Raw genomic sequence first — 19,334 nt, 5'->3', positions numbered from 1 at the left:
TCGTGGACTAGATCCTCCGGATATGGCCCAAGCTCCGTCAGGAACCTCTCCGGGTCCATCAGGCGCCTGGGACGGAACCATCTAGCCAATATGTTTCCAGGTGCGATTAATAGTGCTGGTTCTCACCCTTAAAACCCTTCATGGCTTGGGACCAGGTTATCTGAGAGACCATTTTCTGCCAGTTCTTCCTACCCATTCAATCTGGTGTGGCAGAATGGGTATGTTCTGGGTCCCGTCGGCCAAGAATGTTGGTTGGTGGAGACCAGGAGGCATGCTTTTTCTATTTGAAGGGCCAGGGGTTCCAAGTGTTTGAAGGGGCCCGTTCCTTGGTTATATTGACAGTGATGGATTATAATATCTCATGGCTGCTATTTATAATTAATTTATTTTTGTATTGTGCTTTAACTGTTATAATTATTTTTATTTTTTATTCACCATCCAGAATCACTGCTTTGAGAAAGGTGTCTATGCTAATTGAATAAGAAAATAAACAAGCAAATTTTCAGAATTATGGGATATAATTCATTTATCATGAGAGACCCGAATCCTTTACAAGTAGTTCTTGAGTTACACCCATAATGGAGCCTTCCCATCACAGTTGTAATTCATGATGGCTGTAAAGTGAGTCAGTTATGTGCCTGGCCTGATTTTATGGCCTTTTTTGGGTAGTAATTAAATGAATTATTGTCATTAAGTGAATTTGTGGTTGTTAAGTAAATTCCAGGGTCTTTAAGTGAACAATGGCTTCCTCTCGGCATGAATATTCTCAGTCATCCAGGTCATGGTTGTAACAAAAGTGCTTTTTTAAGAGGCAACTGGACTTTCTTGGTTTTTCTTTGAAGATGTTTCACTTCTCATCCAAGAAGCGAAAAAGCACCTTTGGGACGTCTTCTTCCTTACATTTTTCAATTTCTGTTCTTTCATGTTTTTAAATTACTCACATCTGCTCTTAATTTTTTTTATTTTGTCCTTTGATCTGATCTTTTACTTTAGGGTTGAATAAGTTTTGCTTTTCGTTTTCTAATTTTGATACCAAGTTCTTCTGTAAACATCATTGTAGTACTTAGGCAAGCTAATTGGTCTATTTGATAGATATTGTTTTAATCTTTGCAAGCATCTTATTGATATCCTTTATTATAGAGGCAAGGTCTTTTTTTATATACCAGAATCATAGCTTTTTTATTTACCACCAACATAACTCTTAACATCATTCTATTTCTCTGTCTTTTTTTGGTTGACTCAAAGTGATGAATATACCTAATATTTCTTTCTCCTATTTCCCCCACAATAACAACCCTGTGAGATGTGTTGAGCTGAGAGAGAGTGACTGATCCAAAGTCACCCAGATGATTTTCATGGTTGTTATTTTGGGGAAATGTAGGAGGAATGTATGTGCTCATTTAACATAATGCTAATGAAGAAATAAATAACTATCAACAAGAACAAAAGCATTTGATGTAAAGGTGTTTTACAATTTTAGTTTTTTTAAATGTATTTTAAATACTTGATTATTACCCAGTGGTGGTGAAATTGCTTCTCTAGTAAAAATAACATGGCTTTTGTTCCATAGTTCATTATTTTTAGTAGGTTAAAATGAAAGACTGCTTCAAGACACTTTAAAATACAGATACCGCAACTCCTACTAGCTTAATTTCTACACCTTCTGTTACATATTAAGGGCTACTCTTGAAAAAAAAGAATCCATTTCTTTTATTTGAACGAGCGAGTTAGATATTTTAAAGCATTTTTATTTTTACATTTTTAATTAATCAAATTGCAAAAAATGAAGTCCCATTTTTCTTATTTCTCCACAGTATTTAGTAATTTCTGCTGTTTAAAAAATAGGAAAGTGGCCTGGGAAGCTATAAATGGAAAAATCAGAGTCAGTTGGGGATTGGTTGTGGGTCAAAAAAATGGTTAAGGAATCCCCAAAAAGGAGAGGTAAGGGAATATGTATTGGGCAGAATGAATGGAAAGAGCAGCTGTCAGGCCATAAAGCTGAGAATGAGAAATTAATGTCTTTACACCTATGGTAAGTAGTGCAGAATGTGATATCTGGGATTGATGTTGAGATAAGAGGGAATTGGGGGCTGCATGTGCTGCCACTGATCTAGAATACTCATATATCCTCCCATTGTAGTTCAACAAAACAACAATAACAACAAAATCTTCCAGGGCTGTAGATATCTTTAATAAAATTATCAACATAAATGTATCTCAAAAGATAAAATTGATTTATTGAAATATGATCCTTTCAAATATCATTGTTGTTTCTGAACTTTCACTGAAATAAGTTTGGTCCTTAATATTTACAACATCATGGGATTTTTACTTTAGGACTTATTTTTGGCAAACATATACTCTGAATGAAAAGTAATAATCAACTTAATTAATGTCAGTTTTGATAGCATCATATAAAGTCTACAATCTTTTGTTCTGAATTTTATATTATCATTTTAGGCCACAGAAAGTGAAGCTGGTGACATGGACCTGAGTGGATTACCAGAAACAGCAGTAGATTCTGAGGATGATGATGATGAGGAAGATATTGAGAGGGCTTCTGATCCTTTGATGAGCAGAGATATTGTTAGAGACTGTCTAGAAAAAGATCCAGTAGACAGGACAGATGATGATATTGGTAAGCTACCATTGACATAAAAAAAAGGAAAAGAAGATTTTTGTCTTGAGTGGCATTAAGAACTTTTGATTAGATATTTTCTGTTCCAGAATTTAACTGAATGAAATTATTTCCATGAATCAAAATAGAATTAACAAAATAAAATTCTAAATGTTTGAGATGAACATGTTGTGTATATAGTGATTAAGCCTATTAGCTTTCCATTTGTCTCCATTTCTATCACATTTCGTTTTTACTGAAAATATTTAAGGATTCATATTTTTTGCTTAAGAAGTTTTTAATGATAGGAGTAGAGCTTGAAATACACTAGAATCTTAATCTAAGCATTTAACTTTAGTATCTTTGTGTGTGTGTAAAATTACATACATCTATAAAATTAAAAAGGAAGATAAACAAGTGAAAACTAAAAACTAATACAACAAAAAGAAAAAATCATTGAGAAAGCTTAGTGTGCAAGAAATATAAAAATAGAAAATGGAATAGAAAGAAAAATGGTACATAGAAGTGACTTCCAATCTTCTTCACAGCAGTTATAAGTACAATTATAAATATATTTCTTTCTCTGTGGTTACAATGTGATGCCCTTCTTTCTGTAATCTTTGTGTTTAATCAAAATCATAAATCATAAGTTCATTTTTTCTTTTTTATGCAAAAAATTTATAAGAGGTTTTCAGTGAGCAATAAAATTATTTTCTCTCATAAAGAAGTCAATTTAGCCATCTTGGCAAATTCCAACTTCTTCACCAGCCATTTCTCCATTGTGAGTCATGCTGAAACTTTTTATCTTTGTGCATACAACAATCTAGCTGCAGTTATGATATTAAAAAACAAAATTTCATGACTTTTCCCCCCATCAATTTCAAAAGAAAAAGCCTATGGATTTTAATTGTATACTAATTTTTAAAATCATCTGAATCAGCATACCTGTTTGAATCCAAAATTTTCTAGCTTTCTTACACATCTATCAAACATGATAAAATAGCATTATTATTTGCATTTCTAACTTTGGGGTGACTTTGTACCTTCTAGACCAGGGGTGTCAAACTACATTGCGGGCAATGGCAAAACCGGCCCGATACGTTGCGCAATGTCATGTGATGTCGTGAGTTTGACATGCCTGTTCTAGACAATTTCCCTGATGACATACAGTATGCCAATAGTACATCATTCTATAATTTTTTTAAGATTATAACATAGTGTAAATTTCATTCTTTTTAACCATATATTTTTCCATTGTCCAACCTGTATATTATAACCCAAAATTTTAAGCATATATTATCATATATTATTTCACCTGTTTTTTTTATTTTCAACTTTCAATTAAAAAATGTACATTTTAGCAATTACATGTTTCACACTCAGTCTTACAACATTCAAAACCATAAATCCTTTTATCTACTTAAAATTAGAAATAACGGTAAGAAAAATGTTGACGACTCTATCAATCTGCCACCAATTCTCTTGATTTTATTTTACATTCCTATTGACAAAATTCTAGTATTTCTTTGAGAAGTTAGTCATTTGTGTTTGTTTGTTAACTTATCTATAAAATGCTTCTTATTCTGAAAGCCATAAAGGTGTTTTCAGTCACACCTGGATTTGTATCTATTCCATATTCTCAGTATGGCACTCTTAACAAAATGATTTTTAAAATCCACATTAACATTGACTTTGTCGTACCACAAACATCTATGCCACTGAAATCTCAGGTTGTTTCCTTTTAACTGCAAGAGCCTTATATTTGTAACCAGCACTCACTTCACTCTCTGTTTGAAACCAAACAACAAGCTACAAAATACAGCTCCAAATCAGGTAGACCCAACCCTCCTCTTTTCTTTGCAATTTGTAACACCTTATATTTAACTCATTTTTTGACCAAATTTAAATATATTCTATCACTTTTTAAATGATGCATCAGTTGTCAAGACAGGTTTTGTCTAAAACAAAATCATTAGTCTAGGCAAGACATTCATTTTTATCACAGAAATTTTCCTCAGCAATGATAATTGTTGTTTCTCCCATCTAAAAATGTTTTTAGCTTTGTTTCATGTCTTAACATAGCTATTTTGAAATAACATATAGTTCGTATTTGCCATAGTGATAACCAGATATGTTATATTCTTTTCAATCTTAAAACCTATTTTATTTGCCAGTTCTGTTTGATCTATATTTTTTTAATATCTACTTCTACTTGGTAATCTTGAAACTTTGTTGCTAATGCACTAAATTCTTTTAATTTCCCCATTAATGTTTCAGTTCCCTTTAATGGATCTTTCCAAATCAGTACCAAGTCAATCTTTAACTTACAAGTTTCTTTTGTAATCTTTGCTCCCACAATCCTGTCATTCAGTATTTCAAGAACCAAAATAAACAAGATGTTACATGGTGGGCTGTCTTCTTTCTTTTTGTACTTGACATGTATTGTTAGACCTCCGTTAATAATTATTTGTGCTTTCTGTGAATCTTATCCATTTTTTAAAGTTCTCTCCAAAATTCATAATATTTCAAAATCTTGTATAGAAAAACCCAGTTCAGACTGCCCAAGGCTTTTTTCTGCATCTAAGAAAATCAATGCAGTTTGTTTTTCATTATGATGATTCCAAAATGTTTTTAAGGTTATGCTTTAACTGTCTTTTCTGTAAACACCCACATTGATCCGCATGAAGAAATTCTTGAAAAATTATTTTCAGTTTGTTAACTAAAGTTATTGTGAATAACTTCTAGTCATCAGTAATGATACTGGCCTATAGTTTCTTGTTAAAGTCAAAATTTGTCCCTCTTTGTCGATAAATTTAACACACAAATAGTTTGTTGCAGAAGCGACTGCCTGTGAAGGCTCCTAGATTGAGGCTGAAAGGCAAAAGCAGAAGCAGTATGCTCTGTCCCATATTTGCGGTAGACCAGGTTGCCCTGATAGACCAGTCTCACCGGAAAACATTTTGTCCCTCTTTAGATGTTAGTGGTATTTTGGCCTCTTTCCACATTTCTGCATCATTCCTTGTAAAGCTTGTAAAGGTATAAAGTAGATTGTAAAGTTCATCCTCAAAACATTTATAATAAAAACCTGATAATTCATCTAGTCCAGGCACTGTGTCTGGTTTAATCTTTTTTATAGCTTCAGAAATTTCCTTTACTATTAGAGGTCCATTCATAATAGCAATAGCACTTAGAATTATATACCACTTCACAGTGCTTTACAGCTATCTAAGCGGTTTACAGAGTCAGCATATTGCCCACAACAGTCTTCACTACTAACTTTGGAAGGGTACTGGGTCCTCACTTTACTGACTTTGGAAGGCTGAGTCAACCTTGAGCCGGTGAGAATCGAACTTCTGGAGTGAGCAGTGAGTTAGCCTACAGTACTGCATTCTCACCACAGTGCTCTCTGTTCTTCTGTAATCCTTCATAAATTTTGTTTCTTTGAGTTTTATCTATTTTTTCTCTCAGAGAGATGTCATTTTCTTTATACAAGTTTGAATAATACTGATGAAATACTTTTCGTGTGGCTGTGTTATCCAATATCAGCCTCTTGTAGTTTCAAATCATTTTGTTTTCCTTTTTTTGGTAATTTTTATGCCAACCACTTCATTTGTTTGCGAACTCAATTTTTTTTGCTTTACATAATTTGTTTTAGTTTCTATTTCTTTTATTGTCAAGCTACAGTTTTCTTAAATCTGGGGAGTCAGGCAAAATTTATTATCTACAGTATTTATACTACTAGTTGTATAGCATTTATTATCTATACTATTAAGATTCTTATGTCTGTAACCCTTAGCTGGGCAAAACAGTGCATCATAGGGCAAAACATTTTCACACAAAATACCTCAAATGGGCTAACTTACAGAATGCGTAAAAAGCCAGGACCCATGTCTCCTCTGGAATTGAAATCTGGCAAATTTTATAAAGCATTTTCTGTCATAAAATATTTTTTGTGATCAGCTGCTGATGTTTGACTGTACTATACATTTCAACATGGGTTGCTTTCAAGACAGATCTCTGAATATCTCTAAATTTTTAAGAACTTTTCCAGTACATGAGAGGATCTGTCATTTTTGAAGATATTGAGGAATCTAATAAGGAATTTGATATCACTGAATCAATAACACAATAGGTCATGAATTGTTTAGGTATTTTTATTATTAAAATAAAATATATTTTAATAATATAAGAAATATCTAGGGAAAGATATTTTTCCATGTCTGTTCTATGAATCAGAATTATCAGAAGATTGTAATAATAGGTAATAATATAAAAATATAAGCATAGTCAAATGCCATTTATGAGTCTTTTAAAACATTAAATGCTTTGGGGGGATGTGGAAACATATTTGCTTGTTTGCTATAAACCACTCTCAGCATTCTAGGTAAAAGGCAAGATCATAATCTTACATATGGCAGAATATACATTTTTTTCCCAGCAAATATAACATTCTATTAATGTCTGTCAGTAGCCAAAACAAAGATATCCCTGTCAACCTAATATATATTAGCCCAATATACTAGGAAGGTGTATATATATAGAAACATGCCAGGTGTTTGATTCATGAATTTTTTTTTTCTGAACATGATTCATTTATTTTTTACAAAGTTGCGAAATGGCTTATTTTTATTTTTTTTAATATTAGTTCAAACAGTTTTGGCAATTGTAAAATATTTAGAGATGACATGGAATATATAATATAATAGATGGAATATTTTTAATTCTGCTTACTAAGATTAAGTTGCATATATATATGTGTGTGTGTGTTATATTTTCTTCTCTAGAACAACTTTTGGAATTCATGCATCAATTACCAGCTTTTGCCAATATGACAATGTCAGTGAGAAGAGAACTCTGTGCTGTGATGGTATTTGCAGTTGTAGAAAGAGCAGGAACCATTGTTCTAAATGATGGAGAAGAAGTAAGTATTTGTAGCTTTCTTGAGTTTCTCAAAGAAACATTAAATTTATTTCATATAATAAAGACATTAATTTATTTTATTCATAAAAATTATAGATAAATTGCTGAATATAAAATACATGCATTGGGGTTACAGTGTTAACATTAAAATGATCAGTTTTTGTATGTATTATGAAACTGAATTTCTTTATTCAAATATACATACATCTCCAAGTATGTACCACAGATAATTTGAAAGGTATGTGATTAAAATACTAGAATTCTCTATCCAGTTCTTGTTTTGTGCAGATCATAGCAGACTTACAAGTCATAGTCTTGACTTACAAAGGCAGTTGTGGATGGAACTTCAGTTGCTAACTGATGTGGTTGTAAAGCACAACTGCATCATTTAGCGATAGCAATCCCCTGGATCCCATTGTTAAGTGAATGCCATGATCATTAGGTGAGACAACTTTCTGCTGGCTTCCCACAGCCAAAATCAGTGGGGAAGCCAGCAGAAAGTTGCAAGTCCCAGGCTGGCAGGCAGGCTGAGGGAGGAGCAAGGAGGTGTATGGGGAAGGGTCAGGTAGGGGGGGTATGGCGGTTCAGGAGAGGGTATGAAAGGATGCATGAGAGATGGAATGGATTGGGGTGGATGCAAGAGTGTGTGCAAGTGATACAACATGGGTCAGGAGAGTGCATAAGAATGTGAGGAGATGTTTGAAAGGCATGGGTCAAGGAGGTTGGATGAGGGGGTACACAGGTCAGGGAAGGTGCAGCACAAGTCAGGGAAAGTGCCTGAGGATGCAAGGGAGTACATGAGAGGTGAGGCATGGGTCGGGCAGGGGCTGCAGGGGTGTGAGTGGCTAGTATGTTACAAGTGCAGAGGGGATAAGGTAGGGTGCAGGTTGGGGGGGGGAGACTGAGCCCAGCAATTTAGGACATTCCCTGACAGCTTCCCCATTGATTTCTGAGGAAGCCAGTAGAAAGAGTTGCAAATGACAATCACGTTATCATGGGGTGCTGCAGCCATTTGTAAATGTGTATCAGTTGCCAAGCATCCAGGTTGAGATCATGGCATGTTGGGGCGGCCAGAACTCTGAGGACTGGTTATAATTATAATTCATTGCTGTTGTAATTTCAAACAGTTGCTAAATGAAATATTGGAGACTACCCATTACTTTATTTACCTGGGAAATAGCTCAGAAATGAGACCAGAATATCAAGTTGGATATCTTTAATTTTTGTCGCTGAATATGTAAATTGTTAGGTATTTAATTGGACTTAAAGCACATCATCTTCAATTGAAAATTTGCGTCTATTTGATTCAGTGTATGGTCACATGTTTGTTTCTTCTCTATTTGCAAGCATTTATTAGAAGAAAACTGAAAATGTAGTTTTATCTTGCTTATCTGAAACAATGTACTTTATTTTTAGCTTGATTCCTGGTCTGTTATTTTGAATGGTTCTGTAGAAGTAACATATCCAGATGGAAGAACAGAAATATTATGCATGGGAAACAGTTTTGGTGTTTCCCCTACTATGGACAAAGAATATATGAAAGGAATCATGAGAACTAAAGTGGATGACTGCCAGGTAGACTTTGAAATCTGAATGAACCATTAGAAGAGTTTACGTTTCTTATGATTGGACATTATTAAATTTTTGTGCCTTTTGTGTTTCACCCTACTGCAGCTACAAATAGAATTTTGTCCTTTGTTTTCAATTATCAGTTTCATCCTATATCTCTTGAATAACCTTCTGTATATGCAGATTGCAGACTGCCTTTTGTATAAATCTTACAATATTAGTACGTTCTTGGAACCATCATTGAAAAGCCTGCATATATTTATAAATCTGGACTAGCTAGCTGTGTTTTTGTTTTAATACTCCAGAAAGACTGCATATTTTTTTCAGAATTAGATAAGATAAGAAAGCCTTTATTGTCATTTTTTTACTGTGGGCACAACGGCACACATCAAAAATGAAATTTAGTTGCCCGCTCTCAAAGTGAAACACATACATGACACACACCTAAACATACTATGTACACTCATTCTCTTTAACATTTCCCAAACTAGGCATTTCCCTCTGCATGAGTAATTCCCCACCTAGCACAGGTGAAAAGTTCACAAATCTGGAAGATGCCATATTTGCATTGAAATTAGTTTATTCGAGAAATGGAGGGGAATGGTGATATGAGATTGTTGTGATAGTTATTAATTCAAATTAAATTAATTATTAATGTAATTTCATAAACAAAAAGCCTGGTACAGTTTTCCTAGTTTATATAAATACTTGAGGTAGCAGTAATTATTGTTTGGCATAGTTGCAAATCATCTGATAAAAAAGGACATCATAATAATAGTAAATAAATCATTTCTAGTAATTATCGTAGTAATGTGCTATTCTAAAATCAAACAAGTTCTAGAAATATTTTGGATTTGACAGAGTATTAAAAATAACATAAATACATAGAAAAACATTAACTCTACTAAGATTATAAGCATATTTATGGAATAAGCACATTGAAGTCATAAATCTTAATTCTGAATAGAGATCCAAAAGTTTGTGATGAATGCTATTTATTATTATTTTTTATTATGGCTGAATTCGTACTTCATATTTTACATTAGGGAATTAAGTATAGGCCTTAAAGTTTTAAATATTTGTGATATTTGGATACAATTCAAAATAATTAATGTGCTGTCACAAATCTCTCTTTCCAGTTTGTATGCATAGCCCAACAAGATTACTGTCGCATTCTGAACCAAGTAGAAAAGAACATGCAAAAAGTAGAGGAGGAAGGAGAGATTGTTATGGTAAAAGAGCATAGGGAATTGGATCGCACTGGAACAAGAAAAGGTCACATTGTTATTAAGGTATTTTTTTTTACATCACAATGTATTCAATGGAAAAAAATGAATACTGTTTAGGGAGTATTTGTATATTAAAGTTATAATATACAAATACTGCCTTATTTTCAATGCTTTAAGCATTTATAATTTTTAATTATAGAAAATTATATTTTAGAAAAACTAAATTCTTGGATATATGCAACTATACATGAAGTATTCCTTTTCTGGTTAAGTATTGTTAAGCAGAATCCCAAAAGGAAGTAAGAAATAGTAATGTCAGTCTCCAAAAACCAAGATAGGTATATTCTGACTGTACCACACAGATTTCTTTATTGTTCTTCACCCATAAACATTAGTTTGGTATGCCAGACTAAAGCATATCAACTCCCCCATAAAGCATTTTCAGAACTATTAGGGAGGAGCCATCTTCACCTTTTTTCTCTCACACAAACTCTGAATAGCTGAATAGAATAGAGCTGGAAGGGACCTTGGAGGTCTTCTAGTCCAGCTTCCTGCTCAAGCAGGAATACCTATACCATCTCAGACAAGTGACTGTCTAGCTTCTTCTTAAAAATCTCCAGTGATGGAGCGCCCACAATTTCTGGTGGCAAGCTGTTCCACTGGTTAATTGTCCTCACTGTCAGGAAGTTTTTCCTTAATTCTAGGTTGCTTCTCTCTTTAATCAGTTTCCAACTATTGTTTCTTGTCCTACCCTATGGTGCTTTGATGAATAACGTGACCCCCTCTTCTTTGTGGCAGCCCCTCAAATAGTGGAATACTGCTATCATGTCTCCCCTATTTCTTCTTTTCTTTAGACTAGCCAAACCCAAGTCCCACAGCTGTTCTTCATATGTTTTAGTCTCCAGGCCTTTGATCATCTTAGTTGCTCTTCTCTGAATTTTTTCCAAACTCTCAACATCTTTTTTGTGATATGGTGACCAAAACTGGCTGCAGTCTTACTAAGGTTTTATAAAGCGGTATTAATACCTTGCGTGATCTTGATTCTATGCCTCTGTTTATACAGCCCAGGATTGCTGCACATTGCTGGCTCATGGTTAAGTGATCATCCACAGTTACTGTTTTTAAGCTAGGTCTTGCCCTATCTGTAATTGTACCATTTCTTTTGTCCTGCCTAAATGTAAAACGTTGCTTTTCTCCACATTGAAACTCATTTTGTTAGATAGGGCCTATTGTTCAAGTTTGTCAAGATCTTTTTGGATTCCAAGTTTGTCTTCTGGGATATTGGCTACTCCTGCCAGTTTGGTGTCATCTGCAAATTTGATGAGTTCCCCTTCAATTCTCTCATCTAAGTCATTAATGAAGATATTGAAGAGTACTGGGCCTAAGATGGAACCTTGTGGAACGCAGCTGCTTACTTCTCTCCATGTGGATGTAGTGCTGTTGAGGACTATTTGTTGAGTACGGTTTGCCAGCCAACTACAGATCCATCTGGTGGTGATAGTGTATTCCAGCTTTTTCTAGCTTACCAAGGAGTAGGTTGTGGTCTACTTTATCAAATGCCTGACTGAAGTTTAAGTATTTCGCTGGTCTATTAGTTTAGTCACATTGTCGAAGAATGAAATAAGATTGGTTTGGCATGATCTGTTTTTAACAAACCCGTGCTGGCTACTAATTATAACTGGGTTTGCTTCTAGTTGTTTGCAGATCTGTTTGTCTAGAATCTTATCTTTTCTAGAATCTTCTCAAGTATTGATGTTAAACTGATTGGTCTGTAGTTTCCTGAGTCCATTTTTTTCCCTTTCTTGAAGATGGGAACCACATCAGCCCTATTCCAATCCTTAGGTACTTCCCTGGTGCTCCAGGATTTTTGAAAGATGTGGTGCAATGGTTCTGACATAACATCTGCCAGCTCCTTCAGAACTCTGGGATGTAATCTGTTAGGCCCCGATGATTTATATTTGTCAAGATTGGATAGGTATTCTCTTACCATTTTCTTGCTTATTTTAATTTTGTTTCTAATTTGTCTTTTGCAGTGGTTTTTTTTTTATATGTTGGGCTATAGTTTCTTTTTGTGTGAAGACTGATGCGAAGTATAAGTTAAGCAGCTCTGCTTTCTCCCATCCCTTGCCAAAGTCCTTCGCATAGGAAATGCAGTCCATGATCCAGGAAACCAAAGTTTTCTTGGCGACACCAACCCTTTAGCCATTGGTTTATTTCTAGAATTCTTTTTCCCCTCAATGGGTGTTGGCCTTTCGTTGGGCATATGGATGAGAACACTACTTGTGCTCCTAGCTTCTTAACTTTATTGCCTAGTTATTTGTAATCTCTCACTATTGTACTCAGGTTCTTTGTTGTGCCACTGAATACAACTCTCTGAACTGAATTGTCTCTTGACTGAATTCATTCCCTCTTTGTTGGGAATCTGGACTGCATTTTATCACATCAAACTAAAGAAATTTAAGGAGTGAGATAAGGAAGAGAAATGTAGCTAAAATTGTTTATTCCAGCACCATTCAGTATGATACTATATAGCTTTCTTTCCCAGCCATATTTGCTTCCATTGCATCCATACACTATCCACCACCAATTCCTACATACTTTTAAAAAAAAAACATCTCCAGTCTCCTTCGAGAATCTCTTCAATGCCTTCTATTATATTCTGATCTTCTATCCTCTTGTCAACCAATTTTTTTATCTGCCATACATTTTCTGCAGTTTAATCCACATACATTCTTCTGTGAATACTAGTCACTCAGTTCAGTCCATACTTATTTGGCATCTATTCATTCTTGAAATTATATTTTTATTACAATATTTATAATACAATACTTTATTACAATACAAAAGATTACAATATTTTTATTACAATACAATACTTCCCAGGTACTCACTTCCACTCTATTTATCTTACTTTAATGTTTCTTCTGACTCTCAGTACTCTGTAAAAGAAGTTGGCAGAAGCTTTTATATGCAGCCAGTTTCATATTTTTCAGGAAGCATTCATTCCTCATAACAGATCAGATACTAATATCATTTGGATATTAACGTCTGTTGTTCATCTTGGTTTTGGTCTGAAGATTTTATGTAATGCTTTGATAAGTTATAGAAGATGTAGACGAAAGGACCAGCATCATTTGTATTCAGAGAAAGTTGCATATGGCAATTAATGTGTGTGTATGTACCGGTATGTATATACATTTGTGTGTTTGTGTCATGTCATTGTTTAATTTTAAATATAGTCTAATAAACATTCTGTTTTAAATTTGGTGAAACAAATAAGGTGCAAGAAAAAAAATATTAATGTGTTGATGTTTGAATATTTACTTTTACAGGGAACACCGGAGAGATTAACAATGCATTTAGTTGAAGAACATTCAGTAGTGGATCCAACTTACATAGAAGATTTCCTTTTGACATATAGAACCTTCCTTTCAAGCCCAATGGACGTGGGAAAAAAGTTATTGGAGTGGTTTAATGATCCTAGCCTCAGGGATAAGGTTGCATAAATAATTTTCTTCTAGGTCCTTATTTTAACTGTAATGTATTTGGATAGTTTATATAGAATTGGAGGATGGGGAGTAACAATATTTTTTTTCTCCTTCAGGTCACTGGAAAAAAATAGAATTTAACCTATATATTTCATTACATCTAAAACAATGTAATTTGCACATAGTAAAAAACTATTAAATTTGTTCATTACAAATAAAAAGTCATGTAAACTATTTTTCTAGGTCTTCTAGTAGTATTTTCATGTTTGAACTTTTCAGTTGGCTGATTTTTTTTTTCAAAATTTTGGTTTTTGTTTGCTTCATCACCACCATGTCATGGTTCCAACAGACAGAGATGAATAAAGCAGAACTCCAAGGCTTATAAATTCCTCAAAGAACGTTTGTTAGTTACAAAGTATCGGCACATCAAAAGTAAAACCAAGTCTGGAGACACACGTAACAATTCCCCAATACAAAGTTAAAAAATCCCTCCCCTAAAACTATGCAAGTAACTACATTCCCAATACATCTTCTTGGCAGGCTTTTTACGCAACGCCCAGCCTGCAGTCTCAGGAGTAGCCGACCTTGGTTCCCACGGGACAAAAGATTATTTAGACTAGCGAAGCATCTGGGCAACCCCCCTCCCTCCACTCTATGTAGCAATCAAAAATGAGTAGGAAAAATGGCTGCAGCCATGCTCATTTGTAGAGTTGACACACCATTTACATGCACAGGCTCCTAACTATGGAATATTAAATCTTGTATATTCTATCCATCTCTTGTTATAATTTAAGAAAACTAAATACCACATATAGTTTTAAGCAATAGACTCTATTACGGGATTTTAATTAATATTTGTAAATTGCAAAAAAGATTAGAATTTAATAGGTATTAATAGTTTTAAAGCATTAAACTCCTCTTTTCTGAAAATAAACCCTGTGGGAAGCAGTCATTGTTCCAAAAGGTGTATTTTGCAGTTTGTGAACAATAAAGAAGAACCTCTCCAAGTAGGTAGTTAATTCTAGCCATTTTAATTAGCAAATTAAGAATACAAAAGTTTTTTGAAACTGATTGGTTTTTTATTTATTTGGTTTATATTGCTGCCCAATTTACAAGAATAAAACTGGGCGACTTACAATTTGAAAAGCAAATCTGAAAACAAGGAATTAAAAATGAAATAAGAGACAATATAAAATAATGTAATATAATAACTTTCAGAACTTACAAAACAAGATAATTGAATAACACAAATAACAATAATAATAGTCCAATCAACATGTATATCATTTAAGGCTTTTCATTTCATATAGGCTCTTCCAATGGTCTGGCCCAATTATTGAGAGTTGAGCCAGAGTTTTAGGACTTTGCAGGAGGACAGAAGCTCCGGGCTGTCTGAACCTCAGCTATAAAATAGGATAATCTGAAATTTAAAAGGATCTGTTAATAATAAACCTTTATCTTAGAATGTTTGCTATAGCTAAAATAATGATTTCAAAACTATTGAAAGAATTAGACTGTCTATTCTCATGTGCAAAGAAATTGTGGTGAAATTAATCATTCAGAAAATATATATTTTAATTTTTTTTAAAGAAGTTCCAGATTGTTTTCTATTATATTGGTGTACTTTTATAAAAATGGTGAATATCATATCATTCTATTCAGTTAAATGTCATTTGATCAGATCAATTCATACCTAAGTATTAATTCACTGAATGTGATATTTTTATATGAAAATGCAACATAATTTTATATATCTTCTTTCAGGTTACACGGGTAGTATTATTGTGGGTGAACAATCACTTTAATGATTTTGAGGGAGACCTTGCAATGACTCGTTTTCTGGAGGAATTTGAGAACAATTTGGAAAGAGAGGTATAAATAGACCTTTAGACAAGGAAAGAAAAAAGTTTTGATGCTCTATTGAGAATAACATTGAAATTAATGGTTCTGAATTAATATTTTTGCTTGCAGAAAATGGGTGGACATCTGAGGCTGTTAAATATTGCATGTGCTGCTAAAGCTAAACGAAGGATGATAACATTAACAAAACCATCTCGGGAAGCTCCTTTGCCTTTCTTATTACTAGGAGGATCTGAAAAGGGATTTGGAATCTTTGTTGACAGTGTAGATTTGGGTAGCAAAGCTACTGAAGCGGGGTTGAAACGTGGAGATCAGGTATGCACATTAATGTTTGAAATGTCAGTAGTACTTCCAGGAAAAGACATTGTTTAACTGTTCATTTTTATATGAAAACTAAAGAAAAAAAACAGGAGTAGGAAAAGAATGGGAGATTTGCAGAAAGATGATCTTTATGAAACTGTAAAGCTTTGTGAATGAGACAGTCAATTAATTACAGAGAAAAGCCTATTTTAAAAACATCAGTTGAATGTGAATTCATTGAAAACAAATAGTGTTATTTATGTAACATGTTTTAAACGTCTGATTTTTCGAATTTGCCAGTGTGAGATTTTTTTGTTTCTCTGTCTAGATATTGGAGGTGAATGGCCAGAACTTTGAAAATATTCAGCTAGCGAAAGCCATGGAAATTCTTCAAAATAATACCCATTTATCTATTACTGTGAAGACCAACTTATTTGGTAAGTATTAATGATGTAAAGTTGTGTAATTTTTATTCAAATAGACTAGGTTAAAAATATGATGCCATATTTATTTAATTAATTGGCCTGTATATCACCAACTACTATATAATTCTAAGTCACTAATAACATTATGACTTAAAATACCAGTGATTCCAATAAAATGACCATGCTATTAAAGAATAAAATAATTAAACATGCACAATAAATAAACTATATGTAAGTAAATGCTATTAAAATCTGCATAAACCTGCAAGCATTAACAATATTTGTATATAAAACCAAGCAGATTTTAGAGTTGATCAAATTGTCAAATACACTGGCTGAGGCTGAAAACAGCTGGTACAGTTTGCAACAGAAGTATTATTAATAGCAAGACAAAATACTCATTCTTAATATCAATACAATAGCCTCATATAACGCTTCATAGTGCTTTACAAGATTCTCTGGGCACAGATTACAATATCAGCATATTGTCCCCAACAATCTGGGTCCTCATTTTACTGACCTTGGAAGGATGGAAGGCTGAGTCAACCTTGAGCCCATCAGAAAAGTTATAGGCTTGAACTGTGCATGAAAGCAAATTGGAAATGTCAGAAAACTATAAATTATTTATTGCCATTGCATATCACACTAAAGTTAGCAAAAAGACAATGACATGTTTGTTTATTTACATTTCATGTTTCAAAGAGAGGCTCTAGGGTTATTCTGTTCTGGACATGAAACTTGCTCTTTCAGTCTGGAACAGATAAATAACTCAGAAGAACAAACAGGAAATATTGCTTTATTCTGGGAATCCTAAACAATGACTTACAGTTTGTAGAGGTGCATCCAAAATAGGTTTCAGCAATCTGATTGTCCCACAGATAAATTGACATTAGATTTTCCCCTCTTCTCCCAAGTGTCACATGGTGGGGTGATTGAGGGATTTCCAGCCGTGTGGCTGGATGTGATGGCCGAAGAACAAAGGCTGACCCCAGGCTAGTGTCCAGGGATGCCTTTTGAAGCTCCGCCCCTGACCCTAACCCCTCCCCTTGACCTGTTACATAGGGATACATAGAGTTATGCAAGATACATGGATCTATGTGATCCAGAACACTCCCCGCTTGGAAATTTATATTTCCACTACTTACTAACTGAATATGAAAAAAAAATATATAGCATTAACGTATACAGTACTCAATGTTGACTAACTTGTGACTACATAGGTAAAAAACTTGGTATCAAACATGCATAACTATTGGTAAATATAAAGCATGCACAATTATGCAAAAAATAAGCAAGTGTTACATCAAACAATGCATAAACACAATACATCATTTGAGGTTTCATCTTCTGGTTCAGTCTTCATCAGCTACGGTGCCAAATCGGTGATCAGCCTGGTACAAGTGTCTTTGAGTCACGACCTGACTCACGTGGCTTCACAATCTGAAAGTCAGCTTGGCAGAGTAGTTCATCAGCTGGGTGGGCCCGGTGTGCAAGTCCCATGGGCCAATAGTTCTGGTATGCGTTCTTGTCTCCAAGTGAGACAAGGTCTTCTTTCTGTAAAGGAAACTGGAACCAAATCTGGAACAGAAAAACTGGAACCCAAAGCTTCTCAGGAACAAAGGGAACTGGATTCACAGGATACTCAGGAACTGAAGAACCTGGAAAAACAGGAACAGCTGGATCTGGAAACACAGGAACAGCTGGATCTGGAAACACAGGAACAGCTGGATGCTCAGGAACAGCTGGAACTGAAGTATCAGGAGCAACAGCAGCTGCAGAAGACTCAGGATACTCAGGAACCGAGGTATCTGGAACCACCGATGGAGCATTGAAATTGGCTGCTACTGTTGTCATCAGGGTAGTGAGGACTTCATGTGTGGGTGTGGGTGTCTTTAACGACATAGAGTCCATGATTTCGCGGGGTGCACCAATCATGTGCTCCCACGCTTCGCCTATGCGCGCTTCGCCCATGTGAGATGTATGGGGAAGGCAATTTTTGGCCGTCAGGCATTTGTCAATCACTGGGTCATGGCAAATGTCTTCAATAGTCTGTAAGTCCTTGCAGATTCCTATAACGTTCATTCTTGGGATGCTAAGACAAGTGATCAAGATGATCAGAACTATGCCTAATCTCAGGTGCTTCCGCTTAGTCGGGTTTGAAGCGGATTGGTTGACATTTACTGGGTGCCTGAAGTTGAAGGTTGGCACGTTGAGCCGTTTGTCTATTTGAACAGACCAAGAACTCAGGACTTTCTAGCCAGGTCAATTCTGTTAACTGTGTGGCAAGGTTGGGCCACTTCACTTGATTGTTGCCTGTCGGCACATGTTGCCATTGTTCAGGGCTCAAAGATGTTTCAACACTCTTCATTCTATTGCCTACATAAACGTAGAAATGTCTGCTTTGTTCGTAGATGTAGCTTGACATCTTGCTGTCTGCGTAGAAGGTGGTAGACTGTAGTTCAAGGTGCAATGTCTTCGCTGTCAAGTTGGTGAGCTTTACAGCCGACGTGGTACCACATAGTACTAACCTTGGTACGGTGTGGCCTTCATGTAGTGTTAGTCTCGCTTTTCCAAAGAAGACACCGAGACTGCAGCTTTCCCCGCTGTAGACTCTGATGTATTTCATGGTTGCAAACAATATGACATAAGTGTGGCTCTCCCCGCTGTAGACTGTGATGCATCTTAAGGCTGCATTTGCCTTTGTTGACACATCTAAGGAAGCGTACAATTCTTTCTTTTGCACTGTGGCGGGTGAGCTGGAAACATACGTGCACTGCACTTGCATACTCTTGGGACATCTTGGAAGTAAACTCCATGACTCCCGGTCTTTCAGACGTTGTTTGTCTTGTTTGTCCTCTATGGACAAGGCTAAGTTGTTGTGATTCTGACTGGTCTGGAACACTGTTGCTTCCAAAGCAGGTTTGGT

General features: G+C 34.9%; 1 protein-coding gene across 1 annotated transcript in view; it reads left to right on the top strand.

The window, feature by feature from the left end:
* RAPGEF2 (Rap guanine nucleotide exchange factor 2) overlaps nt 1–19,334 on the top strand; it is a 67,102-nt gene that overhangs the window by 10,513 nt on the left and 37,255 nt on the right. Inside the window, 8 exon segments of the mRNA XM_029283809.1 lie at nt 2,461–2,638; nt 7,402–7,538; nt 8,954–9,112; nt 10,246–10,398; nt 13,668–13,832; nt 15,588–15,695; nt 15,795–15,998; nt 16,312–16,420. Of these exon segments, the coding sequence (XP_029139642.1) occupies nt 2,485–2,638; nt 7,402–7,538; nt 8,954–9,112; nt 10,246–10,398; nt 13,668–13,832; nt 15,588–15,695; nt 15,795–15,998; nt 16,312–16,420 (1,189 nt within the window). The 5' untranslated portion in view covers nt 2,461–2,484.

This window comes from Protobothrops mucrosquamatus, unplaced genomic scaffold (genome assembly GCF_001527695.2).
Source record: "Protobothrops mucrosquamatus isolate PMUCROS unplaced genomic scaffold, P.Mucros_1.0 scaffold238, whole genome shotgun sequence".
Lineage (NCBI taxonomy): Eukaryota > Metazoa > Chordata > Lepidosauria > Squamata > Viperidae > Protobothrops > Protobothrops mucrosquamatus.
Note: the sequence above shows the minus strand (reverse complement) of the source record. Positions and strands in the feature narration are given on the sequence as shown.